Source organism: Hoplias malabaricus, chromosome 9 (assembly GCF_029633855.1).
Source record: "Hoplias malabaricus isolate fHopMal1 chromosome 9, fHopMal1.hap1, whole genome shotgun sequence".
Lineage (NCBI taxonomy): Eukaryota > Metazoa > Chordata > Actinopteri > Characiformes > Erythrinidae > Hoplias > Hoplias malabaricus.
The window spans coordinates 24,018,065-24,039,309 of NC_089808.1; the positions used below are offsets into that span (position 1 = coordinate 24,018,065).

General features: G+C 40.6%; 2 protein-coding genes across 4 annotated transcripts; both read left to right on the plus strand.

Moving 5' to 3' along the window:
• The first annotated feature begins 368 nt into the window (after positions 1-368).
• Positions 369-10,461, plus strand: LOC136707184 (angiopoietin-related protein 3-like). Its single transcript, XM_066681120.1, has 7 exons — positions 369-913; positions 2,485-2,595; positions 2,743-2,854; positions 4,916-5,029; positions 5,215-5,310; positions 6,638-6,901; positions 7,711-10,461. The coding sequence occupies exons 1-7, from the start codon at positions 395-397 to the stop codon at positions 7,863-7,865; spliced, it is 1,371 nt and encodes a 456-aa protein (XP_066537217.1). The 5' UTR covers positions 369-394; the 3' UTR covers positions 7,866-10,461.
• On the plus strand, positions 10,453-20,169 carry LOC136707183 (phosphoglucomutase-1-like). Of its 3 annotated transcripts, none has more exons than XM_066681116.1 (11): positions 10,453-12,219; positions 14,928-15,090; positions 15,513-15,659; positions 16,164-16,289; positions 17,225-17,415; positions 17,685-17,839; positions 18,311-18,426; positions 18,755-18,890; positions 19,287-19,470; positions 19,569-19,703; positions 19,964-20,169. In XM_066681116.1, exons 1-11 carry the CDS (start codon positions 11,962-11,964, stop codon positions 20,051-20,053), a joined length of 1,701 nt encoding a protein of 566 aa, XP_066537213.1. In that variant the 5' UTR covers positions 10,453-11,961; the 3' UTR covers positions 20,054-20,169. The 3 variants fall into 3 exon arrangements, with proteins under 3 accessions (XP_066537213.1, XP_066537216.1, XP_066537214.1); XM_066681119.1 differs by lacking the exon at positions 10,453-12,219 and adding an exon at positions 13,260-13,281; XM_066681117.1 differs by lacking the exon at positions 10,453-12,219 and adding an exon at positions 13,915-13,946.
• The last annotated feature ends 1,076 nt before the right edge of the window (positions 20,170-21,245 follow it).

The window sequence follows — 21,245 nt, forward strand, 5'->3', positions numbered from 1 at the left end:
AAAGGCTTATTCCAAAGAGCATTGCTGTCAAAGCACACTCACTGTCAAACATTCCCAAAAGAAATCCAAGGTCATTGAGCTACATCAGGGCAACACATGCACGTGCACACTGTCACACACTCAGTCCTGACCCACTTATGAGACCAAGGATATATTCAGCAAGGGAACGTCTCTGATAATCCAAATAGTCATAGGACACTATATGCTCTAATATTTGTTGTCTGCTAAAAAGATTTGTTTGCACATTCGTGGCATTTACAAAGCCACATCAGTTCAAGCTGTGTCTGCTTAATGATCAACCCACTTGCAACAGGACAAGTATAAAGGTCCTATGGACAGAGAGGGCTGAATGAAGTCAATTGATAAAAACAATTGAGCCCAGCTCTCAGATCATATGGTGGAGAACAGGAGAACCATGAAGCTGGTTCTGCTGATGGTACTTGTGGTACTCACGAATGCATTCCCCGCTGCAGAGGACACAGATACTGAGGAGGCAGACTTTCCTCTAGTAGAGACGCCCTCAACCTTTGCAGCACTGGACGATGTTCGTCTCATCGCAAACGGCCTCCTGCAGCTCGGCAGGAATCTTAGGGACTTTGTGCAAAAGACAAAAAGCCAGATCAACGACATCCTGCAAAAGCTTACCATCTTCGACAATTCCTTCTACCAGCTCTCTGTCCTGGCCAGCGAGATTAAAGAGGAAGAAGATGAGCTAAAGAAGACCACAGTGGTGCTCAAAGCCAACAACGAGGAGATCAAGAGTCTGTCTCTGGAGATAAAGACCAAAGTTGAGGATGTCATGAGGGAGAGAGTCCAGCTGAGGAAGCAGGTTGGAGGGCTGGAGGAGAAGATGAGTGGACTCTCTCAAGGCTTGCTTTCTGCTGATCAGGTTGCAGAGATTTCCGCCCTCAAGGTAAAATCATACCAGTGTGGTTATTTGAAAGACTTGGAAACTAGGTTTCAATTTCTTCTGCTTCTTGCAACACATGACTTTCTCTGAAAGGAATGATTCCCAATTCCTAGTACAGTAAATGGGGAATCTAGATTAGAAAGGTATGAAATGTCACATACAACTTTGTAAAGGAGAATAACAAGCTAATATTATCTAACTTTGCCAGACATTCATTCATTGTCTGTAAGGGTCAGGGCCATGGTGGGTCCGGAGCCTACCCGGAATCATTGTGTGCAAGTCGGAACACAAAATCCTTCACTTTGCCAGACAAATTTGTTATGAAAATATATCATGTAACACCTGAAACTGGCTATGATCCTACTGTTATCTGTTATTCTTGCCCAATGACAATATTGGTGTACCTTAGGCTTTGATGACTCTTGACACAGTTAGGTTGCAGAGCCAAATAGGTAAGAAGCAGTGAGGTAAATGTTGACATAGTGTTGACAGATTGTTGAACACTGATAGCGTTACATTTCAGGATTTTAATCCAAAACACATTTTATAAAATACACCATTTGCAAGGCCTTCCAGTCTGTTTGCACTCTGGAAAAAGCTCTGGTGTTTGTACGCAGCCCTAGCACCTTAAATGGGAAACAAACTATAGGTCTCTGTCCAAAGTGGCTCAAGCATTCTTTGTGGGTCGCTGGTTGAGCCACAGCTGGGTTTGGACAGTGAAGAAACCTCAGAGAATTGAAAAGTATTAAAAGAAATAAGAATGTTGCTTTATTTCTGCTCCATAGGTGGATAACACTGACTTATTGGAGCTCTTTCAGATGAATTACAAGATGGAACTGACTCCAAATTCGGGATACTGCTAACAGTAAATAAATCACCATGAAAGTAAACACAGACCGAATGTGCTAAGAACTAAACAGCTCCCGTTACAAATTATGTTCTGTTGTGATTCAAACAGTGTATAAAAACATTAAGACAAATTAAAGCTACAGATGGTTTCTTACTTAAAAGATGCCAATCTTCTTACCAAAAAACAAACACGAGGGAGAGTTTGTTTTACAGTGAGAACAGTAGTCCTCCAGAATCTTCTATGTTGCCTTAACGGCAGTAAGAAATGATGCAGTGCTAATTCATTTAACTTAGACAACACCCATGTTAGCTTTTCCCATTCAAGCTCTTCAGCATTGGGTGATGAGGAGATCTACTGAGATTCAACTGGCTGCAACTAACTTGGGTAAATTATCAAATAAACAGCTTGTGTAAATTGTTGAAATGTTCAGTATCTGAGTGCTTTTTCTGTAAAAGGATGCTAACAGCTAGTCAGCTGTTTCTTGACAACGCTTTGACACACTGCTCACTCTGAAGCACATCTCAGACACAATTTATTGGTGCCAACATATCAGAAGGCTGCCTTCTAAGGCACTGACTCATAAGAAACATCAAGGCATCTGGCTTTGGTTTCAGACTTAGACATGATTTAATTTTAGATGAGACAAAACATAAGCCATTCAGTTTTTCATAGAGGAAAAACACAGACATTGCATGAAAATGAACTGGCAAAATGTTTTGATCAGGAGGTGATCCAGGTCCAGGAGAGGAGCATCTCAGAGCTTCTGAAAGCAGTGAAGGAACAAAGTGAACATCTGAATTACCAGAGAAACAAGATCAAGGGTCTGGAGAAGAAGGTAACTACTGTTGGATTTCAGATTTATGTCGCGGACCACTTCTGTGTGTAATATCTCCCAGAATGTAAACACAACTATAAAATTGCTTACGAGATGAAATATGAGACGTATGAGCAATCTATAAATGTGTTTTCACTTATATTTTAGCTAGGCTCTGCCCAACTACAAGAAACTACCGCTAAATCACGATGGGACACTCATACCTACAGTATGTCGGAATATCTGTCCAACTATTCCACAGATGGAAGCTTCTCAGGTGGTGAGGACACAGTTTATACCATTTTAATACACATTTAAATAGTTACTCTGTTGTTACTTCAGCTGCTAATGTTATAACACTTTAACTTCATTCTACACTTTAGACTCAACACTGTGATGTGATATTTACACAGTTTGCCTCTTCTTAAGGACCCTTGTCACATCCAGCTGCTTCAAATTGACACTTAAACTGCTGCACACAACCACACAGTCATATAGACACACAAACAAGCGTGCACACACAAACACACTCTCTAACCCTTAGCATGTCTGTATTTATAATAAGTTTTTATTTATCCTCATTTGTATGTTTTTAAATGCTGCTTGTTTGTTTGTGTACTGCCTTTTTTATGTTTAATTTCTATATTGTTTTTGTACAATAATATTTATTTCTATGTCAACACTGTCACGTTAAGGAACTGCTTGTAAACCAGATACTAGACGAGTAAACTTTTTGTTTATGATTCTTTAGTTTAGCACAAGAGCTACAAGGCTACGGTTCTCTCTAACAGTCAACAACAATCTCTAAACATCAAGAGTCACTCAAATATTTTTTATAAATGCACAATGTCACAGTAAAGCTCAATGCCGTGGTTGGCCATGTTCTTTTGACGGTGTTCAGAAGAGTCATGATGATGTATTTACATCAGTTTTTGAGTGAGTTTTTTCACCGTTTCTTAGCAATGTTCCCCAGAAAACAATGAATGTTTGGCTCAAATGTGGCCCACATCTGCAGTTCTCTTATGGCCCACATTTGGCCTTGAATGCCTCAACTCGGCCACAGCCCCTATTTTATAGGAGCCAGATGTCAGGTGTGTTGTAGAACAAATCAGGGCCAAATCGACATTAGGCCCATGTCCAGCCCACACAACCTATGCCATAACCCAACTTCAAGCCTGGCTCATGACAGTAGGCCGACATCTGGCCCATACAACATGTGCCAGTGCTGTATCTGAGTCGAGAGTGCCACAAGTGAGACAGACTTAGTTCAAATATGTCTGCTATGCTGAATAGCCCGGTAGGTCTAGTGCTAAAGCAAAGACACAAAATTTATGGGTTTGAGCCAGTGTTCATTTTATTAATGAAAATATTAAATGACTACATATTGTTTACAATAAAAACAGGATGACAACTAAATAAAAATAATAATTTGAAGATTACACTTTTCATCAAAGAATAAAAACTAAATGATGACGCAAAAGACCCATTATTTCTGATTTGAAAACAAGAAAATGCTCCATCTCTTTACTGTTGTCACGGTGACAAGAGCAGCCGAGCAGAACAGTTCTTCGAGCACCTGAGAGATTCAGACTTGGTTTTCAGCACATTCTGAACTTAAAATGTTAATGTTATATTAATGTAAAATGTATTTGAAGATAAGAAGTGTCCATATTCTTTTCAAAATTTATTTTATTAACATTTTTAAATGTAACATAACCTTAAAAGCTATTTAAAGTTAGTAATAAACGTCAAAGGTAAAAAATCCTTTAAAACTACATGACTAAAATTAGGCTATTAATTTTTTTCAGAATGGGACTAAAACTAACATTAATTACAATACGTTGACATTGTCTATGCATTGAATATGCTCCTGTACTTGGCTAGAAATATATATACTACTGTTATGGTCTCTATTTGAGGTGCCCTCAGTCTCTACATCTAGAGATTACATTTGATTTACATCATAACTCACAAAAAGATTTGGTCTTGTTTATGTGCATATCTAGAAATTTACATGTTTTAATTTTATGATTTACTCATTTATTTGTACATTTATCATATGTTATATCTTATTAGTTATCATTAGTTATAATTCTGTAGTTTTTTGCTCTAGTCTGTGAACTCTCATGAGTTTGGCCTGGTATGTAATGACTTGGATCCCCTACTTATTTATATATTTATCTTATCTTATTTTCAACATGTACCCATAAACCAATGAAAAGAAACAATTAAATATCTAAAATTAAAATTAACAAGCATTTTAATCAGCCGCCAAAATTAACACTTGTTTGAAGATGTTTCACCTAAACAGTGTGAACTGTGAGAATGGTTTTCTTTGCAGATTTACCAGGGGACTGTGGTGAGGTCTTCAGTTCGGGAGAGAACTCTAGCGGCCTGTATGCAATCAAACCAAACCAGTCAGAACCGTTTCTAGTGTTCTGCGAATTTACAGAAGGTTAGATCACAAGACACTGTTCTAGACATGGGGAAATTATCTCATTCAACCTAACATCAATCGTAACAATCAAAACTCTGAACACATTTGATTAAACCATGGGTGTGTTTTTATTGTTTTGCATGTCATAACAAGCTATTGAAACGTGTTGCACACAACTCATATTTCCCCTTTTATCTCCACAGAGGGAGCCTTCACCATCATTCAGCGACGACGTGACGGCTCTGTGGACTTCAACCTCCTGTGGCAGAGCTATGAGGACGGGTTTGGGGACTTCAGGAGTGAGTAGAACGGCTGGAATGTTTTACTACAGCTGCGTACAAAGGAGATTTCCTCTGAACTCAGTGACACAAGCATCCGGGAGCAGAACAAAGCCTTCAAGTCACATTTTCAGAGGAATGAACTCTTCCCAACAGTCGACTTTCAACACCTTTCGAAGCTACAAGTGAACTTCAAAAACTTCTGCACAAACGTGCAGAATGCTATGGGATATGAATTTTTAGAAATTTCTTATTGATATCAAGATAATATAATCTCCAACGCCATGATTTTGCAGGGAACCATCTTGAAATTTCTCTGCAAGTAATAATGAGCTTTTCCACTGCATGGAACATTCTTTTGCTTTTCTGCTGGCCAAATCTGGTCCTGGTCCCTGGAGACGGGTTAGTTTTCAGTCCCAGCTCGTTCCAGGTTCCAACCTTGCTGAGTAGGTACTCAATGATGAGGCATAAACCCTGCAGAGCACTGATTGGAGCCATGCCAATAACCACAATATGCAGAGCTTATTCAAATCTAGAGCAAACTCACTGCTTGTAAAATCTCTAGCAGCTTTAATATTTATTTTTATCGGACTCACAATGGCAGCTCGTAACTTTACCTCGAGGTGTTTTGAAGAGGTTTATATGCTCCCTGGGTCGATGGCCAATGGAAATTTTCAGTAAAAGCAGAACGTGCAACGAGTAAAACTGATCTGCGAGAACTGGGGTGTGGAGCCGTGTTCAGTCCAAAAAACAAAAACAACACACAAATACACAGTGAGTAAACAGCGACTAAATTTTCCGCGGACATTGTTGTGGTTTTCAAAGCCGGCAATTCCTGTTAGAGATGGGGTTTTGCAACGTCACCAGCTCCATTTCGTGGGGAAGCCCTGCCAATGGAAAAGCGACAAGCTTTAAGCGAGCCGAGCCGTGTCAAGTCATGAAGAGCTGGACCCAATATATTACTACTCATATTTCACTATTAACTTTAACCCATCCAACTATTAGTCAAGATTTATTCCCCACAGTATCTAGGCAGACAAAACAAAATAAGCTTTCCTTTGGGTAGGGCTTCAGATGTAGTGAAGACCTTAAATATTAGATTTATCACTAATTTAAAGGACAAGGAAATTAACATATGGTTAAAAATATACGGGTCCAGATTTGTAGTTCTCAAATCAGTGTGTGTCTTTTACAGGTTCAAACCTCAAACAGAGACAAAAGCAGGAATAATCCTTATGGTAGATAAGTAATAGTCAGTGCTTAGCACAGAAATGTACTGAAGTAACAGTAAAACCCTGCTTTGCCTGAGAGAACATTTTGGAAGCTGAGACACTGTTGTGTCTTGCAGGTGAGTTCTGGCTTGGACTGAAGAAGATCTTATCCATTGCCAGACATTGCCAGGGCTGCTCTCTCCTGCGTCTCCAGATGGAGGACTGGAAACTGGAGAAACACTCCATGGAGTTTCAGTACAGCCTCGAAGGCCCTGCCTCCAACTATACCATTCATCTCAGAGAAGTGGAGCCTGAAACAGACTTCCAGGAAGGAATGAGGTTCTCCACCAAAGATCGCAACGAAAGGAGTGATGAGGAAAACTGCACCCGAGACTACTCAGGTACACTTACAAACGTTCATGTCAAGTAACCCTGCTCCAGCTTTCATACTTATGCTGCATTCCATTTACCTCATAAGTCAGATGTCGGAGACGAAAATGATGTCACACCCAAGCTGTGTGTGTTCCAGTTAAACATTCAGAAAACTCCATGTTAGCGATATCTCTTGATAACAGCACATTCTGTGACAGTTTATGCATCCAAACTCTATGGAAACACATCCACATAGAGCAGTCAGACAGTACTGTGCATATGACTGATGTAATGAAACACAAATAGATAAAAGTTCCAAAGCCAAGGCTGCAGCCAAGGTAGGACGTGTCCTCGGTATTGCTCTCTATGATTGTGTAATATGGCAATAAGCTTATAGCTTAAATATGGTATAGAGACAAATATATATAATTCATTTTGTTTATTTTCTCCTTTGTGCTGTATGTGCGCAGAGCATTATGGGTAATTGAGGGCCATGAAGGATACGTCTGTTACATCTTCTAATTCACTCTGAACGTAGGCTACATTTCTGTACATGAAGGGGGCTTCACACTGGAACAGACTTCTTTAACGTAGCGGCCGAGAAATGCAGCCTAGGCTTTGAAACGCAGCTTGTGTATGTGCTGACAGCCATCTTGGTTGCTGAAATCTGTGAAGACAGAGTCTGTCTTATGGGGGCATTCTAGTTGAAATTTCCTATTTGGAACTCAAAGGATCAAAGGAGTTCAAATGGAATGCAGCATTACACCAAAGAAGCACACCCACTCTCTCAGCCTTCAGCCAAATAACTATAACGATATCTCCTCTGGCTCTTTTGAAGGGGGCTGGTGGTTCAGTGCCTGCGGCGATATCAACCTGAATGGAAAGTGCATCCAGAGCAGACCACGCAGGAGGGGAGTCCAGTGGAAACACCACAAAGGACAAACCCACCTTAAGTCCTCAAAAATCTCCATTCATCATGTTACAAAAATCTGAAGGACACCTGGAATGCAGAGATGAAACACTAGTCATGGCGCAAGCCAGTTTTTAAGTGTCGCTGTGTAATTCTATGGTCCAAAATGTGCATTAAACAGAGAGACCAAATGTCGTCCAATGGCAATTTAACTTGCAACCCATTGTGTCATTAGTAGCTTGAAGAAGGAAGGTGCTTTGTGATGAAACCCAACAGTTTTAGAAGTTTAGAAGTGAATTTTCTGCTCCTCACAATCCAAGTAGTCAACAAGTGGATTGATGTTAAGATGTAGGCTTTCAAGCTGCAAGTTCAGCAGCTTCTTTGTTTGATTTGTAGTTCTCAGTAAGGGCTTCCTGGCTCCTCCACTTCTTTTCAGACCCATAGAGATGAGATATAATAGCTGTGATTCAATTATGACAACAAAAAATATTTTTTTGGGGGGGGGGCAGGGTGGTGATTTTCTGAGCCATCTGACGTTCCACAGACGACAAATGAAAGGGTTTGATATCGAAGGTCATTGTATCTGTATTTTCTGTGTTTATTATAATTCCCCTGATGGGACACCTGTGTGTGTGTGTGTGTGTGTGTGTGTGTGTGTGTGTGTGTGAGTGAGAATGTCGGTGTGAGTGTGTACAAGTGTGAACATTGCTAAAATTCTGACCATTTATATGAGTTTGTGTCTCATGTCCGTCCTGGTCTCAGCTGAAGCCAGTTCCCATCTGTTTTCTATAATTGTCTTATTTCAAAACACCCACCGGCTTGGGGTCAGTGTGGGGTTAACCCACTGTTTCCTCAGTGACCTGTACAGTCCAATACCATGCCACAGTATTTTAAATCTGGCCAAAAACCCGTATCAGCTCTCCTACGGACCCCAGCCTGGCTCATGGCCCCTCATTGATCCAGTGCGAATCATCAGAATCTGAGATGAACTCAGAGGGCCTGAAAACCTCCATATTGCAGTGGGGCAGAATGGAGTAATGGAAACAAAACGTCACTTGTTTTGAAAAAACAACAGAGAAAGAGAAAATCAGTCATGTTTCCCGCACTCACTCTATTTCACCCTGCTTTGTTTACAGTGGCTCTACTGCCACCTTGTGTTCAAGGGCGAGATTTAATCAACCCTTAGAACCCTGTCAGATGGAAAGAACTACAAACCGGATTCCAAAAAAGTTGGGACACTAAACAAGTTGTGAATAAAAGCTGAATGCAATGATGTGGAGGTGCCAACATCTAATATTTTATTCAGAATAGAACACAAATCACAGATCAAAAGTTTAAACCGAGAGAATGTATAATTTTAAGGGAAAAATATGTTGTTTCAAAATTTCATGGCGTCAAGAAATCCCAAAAAAGTTGGGACAAGGCCATTTTTTACCACTGTGTGGCATCCCCCCTTCTTACAACACTCAACAGACGTCTGGGGACAGAGGAGACCAGTTTCTCAAGTTTAGAAATAGGAATGCTCTCCCATTCATGTCTAATACAGGCCTCTAACTGTTCAATCGTCTTGGGCCTTCTTTGTCGCACCTTCCTCTTTATGGTGCGCCAAATGTTCTCTACAGGTGAAAGATCTGGACTGCAGGCTGGCCATTTCAGTACCCGGATCCTTCTCCTACGTAGCCATGATGTTGTGATTGCTGCAGAATGTGGTCTGGCATTATCTTGTTGAAAAATGCAGGGTAAAGACGGGAGCATATGTTGTTCTAGAACCTGAACATAGTTCTCTGCATTAATGGTGCCTTTCCAGACATGCAAGCTGTCCATGCCACAAGCACTCATGCAACCCCATACCATCAGTGATGCAGGCTTCTGAACGGGGTGTTCATAACAACTTGGGTTATCCTTGTCCTCTCTGGTCCGGATGACATGGCGTCCCAGTGTTCCATAAAGAACTTCAAGACCACAGAACAGTCTTCCATTTTGCCACACTCCATTTTAAAAGACCCCTGGCCCAGTGCAAACGTCTGAGCTTGTGGAGCTTGCTTAGAAATGGCTTCCTCTTTGCACTGTAGAGTTTCAGCTGGCAACGGCGGATGGCACGGTGGATTGTGTTCACTGACAATGCTTTCTGGAAGTATTGCTGAGCCCATTCTGTTATTTCCTTGACAGTGGCATTCCTGTTTGAGGTGCAGTGACGTTTAAGGGCCCGGAGATCACGAGCATCCAGTAGAGTTTTACGGCCTTGACCCTTACACACAGCAATTGTTCCAGATTCTCTGAATCTTTTGATGATGTTATGCACGGTTGATGATGATAACTTAAAAGTCTTTGCTATTTTACACTGGGTAACACCATTCTGGTATTGCCACACAATTTTTCTGATCAACAATGGTGGAGTTGGTGATCCTCTTACCATCTAGGTTTCAGAGAGACACTGACACTCTGAGAAGCTCTTTTTATACCCAATCATGTTGTCAATTGATCTAATTAGTCTTCCAGTTGTTCGTTATATTCTCCATTTTCTTTTTCCAGCCACTTATTGCTACTTGTCCCAACTTTTTGGGATTTGTTGACACTGTGAAATTTTGAATCAACATATTTTTCCTATAAAATGTTACATTTACTCAGATTAAACTTTTGATCTGTCATCTATGTTCTGTTATGAATAAAATATTGACATTTGCCATCTCCACATCATTGCATTCAGTTTTTATTCAGTTCACAATTTGTTTAGTGTCCCAACTTTTTTGGAATCCGTTTTGTACTGTTTCAGTGGTTTTTCTCTTTCAGATAATGAATTCTAAGATATCGATGTGCAGAACTGCTGTTGGCCTCTTGCTGGTCATTTGCTTTTACCAAAATCACATTTGGAAAAGTTTTGTCTCCATAATTTAAATGCACTATAAAGCTAGAACATCACTAGAAGGAAGTGTAAATATTTCAAAAACAGTGGCATAGCTATGGCAATGTAAACACTTTCTGTTGCTTTTTTAAATTCTGGATTTTGTCTGTAATCACATACCCCTATACTCAATAGTATGCCAAAATAGTACGTCCTGGAGGTTACTGTGTCCAAAATCACAATTTTTTGTTCACAATTAATATTCATGAAGTACCAGGATTATAAACCATGTCAGGAGAAATCCAGATGTGTGTGAAAACTAGACCCCAGTTCCAAAGTCAGTGGAGGTGTGGTTTCTGTCAGTGAATCTGGCTCCTTCAGTTTCTTCTCCTAACAATTTTAAAGGTGACATATTCCCCCTCTTCTCCGCTGTAGAACACAGTTCTGGTTCTTAAAGAAACGTATGTGACATGCTTTGGTCATAACCCCACAAACCCCACAGCAGCATTCTCCCCCTGTCTGAACAGCCCTGTTTCGAATGGCCGCTTTTAGCACCTGTTCCTTTAAATGATAATGAGCCGCTCGCTGTTCACCCCGACCCTAAGCGCAAAGCAACAAGGAGTGAGGAGCAGAAGCTCTGGTTTTTAGCCGTTTCTCACAGTTCTCTTTCTTCTCCGTTTTTACTCAGTGCTCTTATTTCTCCATGCTTGTTGTGTTTAACCTCATCTTTGAACTCTCACATAAACGCGGGTCCAGCGCTGTGATTGGACAGACTCAGACGAGGGGGCGGGGCCTTTCTAAAGTCTCTGCACTTGACGTCAGAAGCGGAGCAGGATCAGAACGACTCATTTTATCCTGTGTTTTCTGACTTAGGCAGTGCACAGAAAACTAACTGGGTGGGTCTTGTTTTGTGTTAATGTGCAACTGGATTTTTTTTTATTACTGTAAATCATTGTAAGACATTTTGTATTTGTGTAATATGTTTTTTAAGTACTTTGATTTATTTCAGCGCATCAATACATACATTTCCAGCATGGACTCCAAAGGTCCCAGGGCAATCAGCTCTAACGGTAAAGTGTGTCAGATGTACTATGATAAGCTGAGGGGTCAGTGTTGAGTGGGAAGTCCGGTGACAGTGATGCCCCTGCACATGTGTGAGGAGGAACCCGTCTTCAGTTACTGTCCTCCACCGCCTCTTTATTTTTGGATCCTTTGGAATGCCCCTGACTTCCATAAGGCTTCCCTCTTTTCCTCCTCACTGTCCAGTCTCAGTGCCCCGAAAGGGGAGCTAACAGCAGAAGATTTTCCCCTGTTTTATTGTTTTCTCTCCATCCATAATGGAAGACAGTCCCCTGCAGGTGCTGACCCTCCCTACAGCGCCGTATCCTGATCAGAGACCCGGCACCAGCGGCTTGAGGAAGAAGGTCTTCGTCTTCCAGACCAAACGCAACTACCTACACAACTTCATCCAGAGTATCTTCTCCTCCATCGACCTTCGAGTCCGCCAAGGATCCACGATGGTGTTGGGAGGAGATGGCCGTTACTTCAACACAGCTGCCATCCAGGTCATTGTCCAAATGGCTGCAGCTAACGGGGTCAGTGGCTGGATTTCAGTGATATTTGCTTAGTTTCAGTGTGAGCTCTTTGTATGTTTGTGGTCAGTTGGAAGGGGATCATTGTTACTAAATGCCAACCTGTCAGTCAAGCCCGCAGTATGTTTGGGGTTCTTCTTCATGTTATGTTAAGGCTGGCATTCTGTTATTGGAGGAATCCTATCAGGTTAACTTACCCAGCAAGTCACAGCACTGGGAAAAGTAATTCTAATTTCCATTAAAAGCAATAAAAAACATAACCATTTACAGACAACAGTACAGACCTCAAAACTAAACATAATATCAACTCTTTGAATGTTCAGCATCTGTTATTTGCCTTTAACAAGTTACAGTTACATTATTCCCAGAAACCTTGCTCTCAGACTTTCCAAGAAATCTGCAGGGATATTTGGAAGGCTTGGTAAACCTAATTACAAAAATAAGACACACCAATCCTCATCTTAGATGTCCACTTAAATTCTTGTTAAAAAAATTGTTTTCCACATCCTTTCTGACCCACAGTCTGGAAGTGGAAGGATGGACACAAACAGCTGTGAATGTGTGCAGATCTTAAGCAGAAATTGAGTTTGTTTTTCTTGTTTCTCTCTGATATAAAAGATTTGTGACATTTTTGTTGTTTATTTGACACCAGGGCATGACTGGCTGTCATTCTTCTTTGCTTGTTTGTTGGTTTTTTAAACTGCAGGGGTTTATTTATAACTTATTGTCCTTTGGATGGTCTTATTTCTAAACCTCTCTTCTCTCACGGAAATAATTCCAAACTGATCTCTGATTTTGCACAGTCCTGTATAAGTTCAAATGATCAGTGGGAGCCAGCTGCAAGAGAGCTACAACATGATCTCTTTAAACAGAGGTAATTATGTAGACCCTCTTTGTTGTTGTCACCTATCCAGCCCTAAATCGGGCTGGATTCGACACCCCTAGTGGGGTGGAGGATATTTATAGAGAAGATATTTAATAAATTATGCACGATGACACCTACACTATAAATGAATCCTCTAATTTTGAGAGAGAGATTCCAGCGCAGGTGGAGAAGCTGCATTGGTAAATTATGTGTAAGTGCTATAGTAGGGCTCATGACACAGAAAATGATTACTGTTTTAACTCCTTGTGATATAAATGGATGGTTTCAATTTAAGCTCCTGGTGGTGCAGCAGGTAGTGTCGCAGTCACATAGCTCCAGGGACCTGGTTGTGGGTTCAGGTCCTGCTCTGGGTGACTGTCTGTGAGGAGTGTGTTGTGTTCTCTCTGTGTTCGCGCTGGTTTCCTCCGGGTGCTCCAGTTTCCTCCCACAGTCAAAAAACACACATTGGTAGGTGGATTGGCGACTCAAACATGTGTGTGAGTGTGTGTGTGTTTGTGTGTGTCGCCCTGTGAAGGACTTCAGGGTGTGTTCCCATCTTGTGCCCAGTGATTCTGAGTAGGCTCTGGACTCACCGCGACCCTGAACTGGATAAGGGTTACAGATAATGAATGAAAGTAAGTTAAATGTAATAGCTTTAATGATAGAAATTTTCTTTTAAATCCTAAGGACCTACACTGGGGCTGGGACACCTACTAGAACTCCTCCATCCACCAGGGGTAGGCAGGGAGCTGCTCCACCCTAATTTGGGCAAATAGCAGCACCTGTGCCCTTGCCTACTTAAGAGAGGTTCACCCTAGGGTTATATGCTGCCTCGGGGTGCAGCTTAGACTAGTTGGTAGTTTGGGTAATCATGCTGTTAAACTCTCTTTTCTAAGTAATAAAGGAAATAATAAATGGAAAGAAGGCAAAGCAAATTGAGAATACCAGCAAAAAATAAAAACTGAAGAAAAATTAATAAAATATTAGAGACTGTGGTGTTCTCTGTATCCTAATAATATTCCTGTTCTCCCTTTTTTTTCTTTGTTGTTTTTTTCGTTGGGAAAGTCTTGGTTAATTTGTGTATTTTTTTTTTTTTTTGTTTCAAGCTCATGTCTGTTGGTAGCTCACTCAGTAAACACCTCTAAAAGAAGTCCTCAGGGTGCGCTAGCATGCTAGAGGATTACCATTCAATGGCGACGATGTAAACAGAGCTGCTGTGCTTTTATACAGCAGTGGTAGTGACATGAACTTAGCTCTGCTGATTGACTTGTGGTTAAACAGCACTACATGTAATGTGCATGTGTTTTAGTGTTTATGTCCATGATTCCTCTGCCTAATGCTAGCTGTTGTCGGTAGTCTAACATAATACTGATAAATCAGCATTAGTGTTTTCCTCAATGTGTGTTGGAACTCCAATTATCTCTACAGCAGTATGAAAGGAAATGGTGGCTGGCTTTACATTTCTTAAAGGAAGCTTTTACTAGGCTTCACTCTCCCATATTGGTGGAGGTGGTAATAAATGATAATTGCAAGGATACATAAATTAGAATCTAATAAAGCAGAATTTATTCCTGAAATATATACCATAGTATGACTTCAGCAATACACTGTATTCCTCAATTACACTGCAGTTGTGTCTACCCAATTACACATACAGTGCAATGTTCTGACATTATTCTTGGAATTATTCTGAATTTTTTTTCTCAGAATTCTTTTTTATGCTGTGGCCCTAAAATTTGTAAAATACAGCACATTTTTTGTTTGACAGAAAGCACACTGTTAGCCCTATTGGCCAATTATCAGTTTTCTGTTATAGTGCTAACATTGCCATGGTAACTTGTCTCAGGTAGGCCGACTGGTGATTGGTCAGAATGGACTCATGTCGACACCAGCTGTGTCCTGTGTGATCCGGAAATCCAAAGCCATTGGAGGAATTCTGCTCACAGCCAGTCATAACCCGGGAGGACCAGACGGAGACTTCGGCATCAAGTTCAATATCGCCAACGGAGGTGAAACTATTTACTGCTATTTCTTCTTCAACCATATGTAAGAAAACATGCAAGGACACACTTAAGTAAATATGTCTAAAATTTCTCCTGAGATATGAGTAATGCAGGAATTTTACAAAAGTTTTACATATTTCATTCATTAATTTTGCCTTGATTTTTCAATTTGTTTTTGTATTGGCGGAAAGTCCTTTTGCTTCAAGAAATAATATTTATTACTTTCTATAGATCAGTGACTTAAACTGAAATAATATTACAACTAATTCACAATAATAAATGTTAGCTATAAGGGCTAGATTTATATTTGTGGTGTACTACTGACAAAAAATGTATTAGCTGATTTTATTTGGGTGATTGAAAACATTAATGCAAACACATTTTTAAATATAATTAATTTCAACTGTTTTGACATGTCTCAAACACAGGACCTGCCCCAGAGGCAGTCACAGAAAAAATCTTCCAAATAAGCAGAACCATCGAAGAATTTGCCATCTGTCCAGAACTGAGAGTGGATCTGAACACAGTTGGAAAACAGACCTTTGACTTGGAGAACAAATTCAAGCCATTTACAGGTGAAGACCCTTATGTGGCCGCACTATATTTTTATACAGCAGCTAGTTCCATCAACAGTCTGATGGGTTGAGGAGTGAGGAGTGAGCAGTAACTGTCATTCAGCTGTGCATTGGTTTCTAAGTAACTACTCATGTTTGCATTGCAGCTAACTGATGCTAACTTTCTCAGTTACGTCAGCACACATGAAAACAGAAATTGACCAGTTGGATCATTTCTCTGAAGCCCAACTGGAGATTTTGACCACAGGTGTAAAGGACCTAAAAGCACACCTAGTTTCAGCTAAGCGTACAACGGCAGCAAGGGGCATGACCTCACAACCCCCCCCCCCCCCCCCCAAGACGTGTCCTCTTTTTTACCATCTCAGATCTGGTCACCCTCGCATTACTTTACATTCTGGCTGAAATATGCAGGACAAAGGCCTATTTAAGTTAATTCTTTGCAGACAATGTGTTATTTTTACTTAAAAACTCATTTGACCAAGTGTTTAAACTTGTTTGATTTAGTTGAGATTGTGGACTCGGTGGAATCATACGCAAACATGCTGAGGAATATCTTTGACTTTGCTGCGCTGAAGGAGCTGCTGTCTGGAGAGAACCACATACAGATTCGTTTAGATGCCATGAATGGAGGTGGGAACCTTTTTGTTTTAGACGTCTGAAGTCATATGTATTTGATATTAGAAAGTCTGATTCTATGAGCAACAATGGCAACATCAATTTTTTTAAGAGATTAGAATTTTCAAACATGTAAGAATTGGAATTGTATTAAGAGTTGTCTTTGAATATCTACTTAATTTTCTCCTCCAATCAGTGCCTAGGGCCATTCCACTATCCCATTCAGTTGAGCTCAATTTTCTCCCCAATCTCAGTGCCATTGACCTGGGAGGAGGATATCAGACATGTGCTCACTCGGGCATGTTAAGCCAGTCACTGCTTCTTTTTGAATGGCCATTTATGCAACACCATTAGACAGCTCAACATGTTTGGAGGAAAATGGCAGCTGCTATCCCACCCACCCAAAGAGCAAGGGCAATTCTGCTTGTCCTATATAAATCCAGATTAGGTCTAGAATTTCTAATGTGGTTATTTACCAGTTTTATTAATTTAACTATTACACTGCCACATGCTTGGCCAATCAGATCTTACAAACCAATACAACAAACTTCCTAAGAACTGGGCTATCTAGGTCTGGGTCAGAGTTTCCACCCCAGGGTCAGGCAAATGGAGTCGATGTGCCTGACATAACCCTGAAACCGAATACGGGTTTCCGCTCTCTGTATGGAAGTGCATTCTTGAAATGAATGGCATCTTCACAGGGGAAGGGGCATCCAATATCCTGCCCATAATCCCATGAGACAAGTTCACATAGCTAAGTCAAGGAGTGGTTGGCATGCAATAAAAAGGCAACATTCTTTGGAGAGAAAAAAAATGTATATTAACCAGTGATGTGTTTATTAAGGAATCACGACATTACACATACAGTTGACAGTCAAGGTGAAATGTAGTAGTCTCTCTGTATGTCTCTCATCTTTTGACTCCATTTGTCCACATTCTCTTCTCTGAAGTGGTTGGTCCATATGTGAAGAAAATCCTGTGTGAGGAGTTAGGTTCTCCTGCGAACTCTGCCATTAACTGCGTCCCTCAGGAGGACTTTGGTGGTCAGCACCCAGATCCTAACCTGACCTACGCCTCTGACCTGGTGGAGAGCATGAAGAACGGCCAGTATGACTTTGGAGCTGCCTTCGACGGAGACGGTGTGGGTGTTTTTTAAGACCTTACACCAGACTGCATGTCACACACAACCTAGAGATTTCCTGATATATAATGTTTTGAAAAACAATTTGTAGAATCCCCTGACAAATAATGACTTCTGTTACTTCGCCTAAGCTAAGACCAACAAGCCAATGCCAAGTGTCAGCTAGAGGACCCCTAGCATCAGGCTATAGTTACTGTGTGTCCTACAGGATCTATAATGTTTTAGCAACCTACTCAAGTCTTATAGACTCACTCTCATTCTTGTTCTAGGACCGTAATATGATCTTGGGGAAGCACGGCTTCTTCGTTAGCCCCTCAGATTCGGTTGCAGTCATTGCAGCGAACATCTTCTGCATCCCTTACTTTCAGCACATGGGAGTGAGGGGCTTTGCCAGGAGTATGCCCACCAGCGCAGCTCTGGACAAGTAAATACAACAATGAAGTTTATCTAGCAGCCTCTTAATATTGAGATTGATTAGTTCTTCAATGCCATACTATAACAGCCTCTGTGAGTCCCAAGTGGAAAAACAAGGCTGGGAAATCAATACATTGGGACAGAATTTTAGATAAATGCACTTTGTTTTCATTAATTAAACACATCTGGATGAGTGTACCCCTATTACAGTTTCTGTTCATTTTCTGTGTAAGTTACTGAATTTTTTTAGATGTGAAACCATTCAAGGAACTGGCTACTTAATCACAGACATACTCAATCATGTTAGGAACTGCTGAACAAGGTTTGCCTTACACTATGTCCTTGTTTCTTTGTAGCCTCCTCATTTTAAATGTAAAAGGTTCCAGCTTTAATGATACATATATGTACATGTATACAGATATAGCTACCTTTTGTTGTCTAGTTGTTAATACTGAATGTAACAGGGCTGTTTTATTAAAAGTGTGGCTAGAGCAACAAAGATCCAGTTGTACGAGACGCCCACTGGATGGAAGTTCTTTGGAAACCTGATGGACGCCGGTCACCTGTCACTCTGTGGAGAGGAAAGCTTTGGCACAGGTAGCTAACGTGTGAGTCCTTTTGACTTTTGCATTATTTATTCATCATTTTTTTAATCATAGTGTTGGATTTAGCATTAATAGGATACCAATTTTGTGTCTTTGGGTTTCTCTCAATATTTGTTTCATCAGGAGGTTTAGGAGTCTTTGGGTCTTGGTTCCTTTCAATGTTTCTACGTTAGATTCTGAAACATGACTCCTCTTAGTATTTCTCCCTCTTGCATCTAAGGAAAATGTCCTATTGAGTAAAATATATTTAGTTTGCCCTTATCTGACCTTGGCTGTCTGATCGCACAAGTGTTGTAATCCTGTGTTCACGCTTTTTTCAGGTTCAGATCATATCCGTGAGAAGGATGGTCTCTGGGCAGTTCTTGCATGGCTTTCCATTCTCGCAACAAATAAGAAGAGTGTAGAGGAGGTCATGGTGGAGCACTGGAAAACTTACGGCAGGAACTACTACACCCGGTAAACCTTCAAGTGTGGAAGAAGCAATGTCATGCTCTTTGTTTTTATTTTAAATCATGTATTAAATACACTTTTCAAAAACACTTTATAATAAAATGGCACAGCAGTCACACAGCTTCAGGGACCTGGAGGTTGTGGGTTCGAGTCCAGCTCCAGATGATTGTCTGTGAGCAGTTTGGTGTGTTCTCCTGTGTCCGCTTGGGGTTCCTCCAGGTGCTCTGAGTGAATGTGTGTGTGTGTTGCCCTGCAAAGGTCAGGCGCCCCCTCCAGGGTGTGTTCCTGCCTTGCACCCAGTGATTCTGGGTAGGCTCCAGACTCACCGGCACCCTGAACTGGACAAGAGCTTACAGACAATGAATGGTTATCTCTGGACTGATCCCTTCTTATACTCCCCAGATATGATTATGAGGAGGTGGATATAGACGCTGCAGTGGAGATGATGCTGGAGCTCGAGATGATCATCTCAGACAAGGCCTTTGTTGGTCAGATGTTCACTGTGGGAGAGAGAACCTTCCAGGTGGAGAGAGCAGACAACTTTGAGTACAGTGACCCAGTAGATGGAAGCATCTCAAGAAACCAGGTATTCATCTCACACTCAGATATACCTTCATATCACATCCAGTTCAGTCTCTTAGGCTTGATTACATAGTAGATATAATTAAATCCTTTTCTCTGCAGGGTCTGCGGATCATGTTTAAAGATGGTTCTCGCATCATTTTCCGTCTGAGTGGAACAGGAAGCTCCGGAGCCACGATACGCCTCTACATCGACAGCTATGAAAACGATGTAAACAAGATTCTCCAGGATCCACAGGTAGTTGGCTAAAATTATTGCTATTGATTAATATTTGTATTTATATTTACATATACAAGTAAATCTTACAATGCACTAGTTTGTGCTCCATGGAGGGGGTCCCCCGTAGGAGTGACCGTGTCACTTAGTAGAGAAACTTAGTAGAGAATCTCTGATAAATACAGGCAACTAAGGGTCAGTAAAAAGCTGTTTCATGATTCATCAATGAAAAGAATCACTGCTCTTTTAACTGCTGGTATTTTCCACAATTTTACCACCAGGTGAAGCTGTCTGAGTTGGTGACCATTGCCCTGAAGCTCTCTCAGCTGCACGAGAGGACAGGAAGAAACAGTCCTACAGTCATTACATGATTGATGATCAATTTATATTTCTGTGTCTAACCTTTGTAATAAAACTAGATTTTAGAGGGAAAATAACCCCTTTTTTCTAATTTGTGTTATCTGATTCTTACACCATATGTGGAAAGTCAAAAATGTTGAATTGTAAACCACAAAACCACACATCATTAAAATCGTAAATTATCTTTCATGTATTATTTTTATTGTTATAATAATTTGAAATTGAATAAGATAATTCCTGAACCTTAAAGATGCACCAGGCAATTTCTCAGATATATGAAGAGCATTATCAAAAATGTTATTTTATTAATTGCATCAGCACAAGTGCGTTCTGTTCATGAGAAACCTGTTTGGAAAAACATGATCTGACCAGCGTGACTACACTGTGCAGGATTCTGGAATGCGTGACCTCTGGTGGCTAGGTAAATGGACTACAAAAACACAGGCACTTGTCTACTAACTGTCTACTGCATGTTTAAGGAAAAGGAATGCAAAAGAAACATCACTGTGATATGATGATAAGCATTATCCATTGTTTTCTTGTTCTTCATCTGCTAATGTGAATGCTGTGACACTTTAAAAGGATGACTTCACAAGGATGAATTTAGCTTCTTTGAAATTGAAATGGATACATTTCAAGAGTCTAGATCGAATAAATCCTTATACTGTAAGGAAGTTTACATACATTTTTTAACTCAAATTTGCCATTTTAAAATTTGTGGAAAGGTTCAGGCAGTGCCTGGTGATGCTAAACATTCCCCATAAAAATAGATTATTTAAAAAATGTGATCAATATTTTAATATCACTATTCAATACAAAATGTGCTTGTGTTGTACATTATGTCAGAATACCTTGCTTAAAATCGTTTAATTATCCTGAATGATTGTAGAATATACTCCATATGCTCCTGGATGTATCTCAGCTTGGTTGTCGTAGACTTGGAGGTGCTGCTAAAGTGTGCAGAGAGACGTTTGAGACATGAAGGGCAGGGGCTCAGATGACTACTCAGGAAACATATCAAGTGTGAGTTGTTGGAACAATACAGTGTCGTCTTATTATTTATAAACCTATAACAGATTTTAATGCCAAATGTGAACGGCCCTTATACTGTCCTATGCTGCCACAGACTGTGAGACAAAGGAATGCTGGGAGAGTGAAGTAGACAAGATGGTGGCATGTGCACACTCTCTTTTTTGGAGCTGG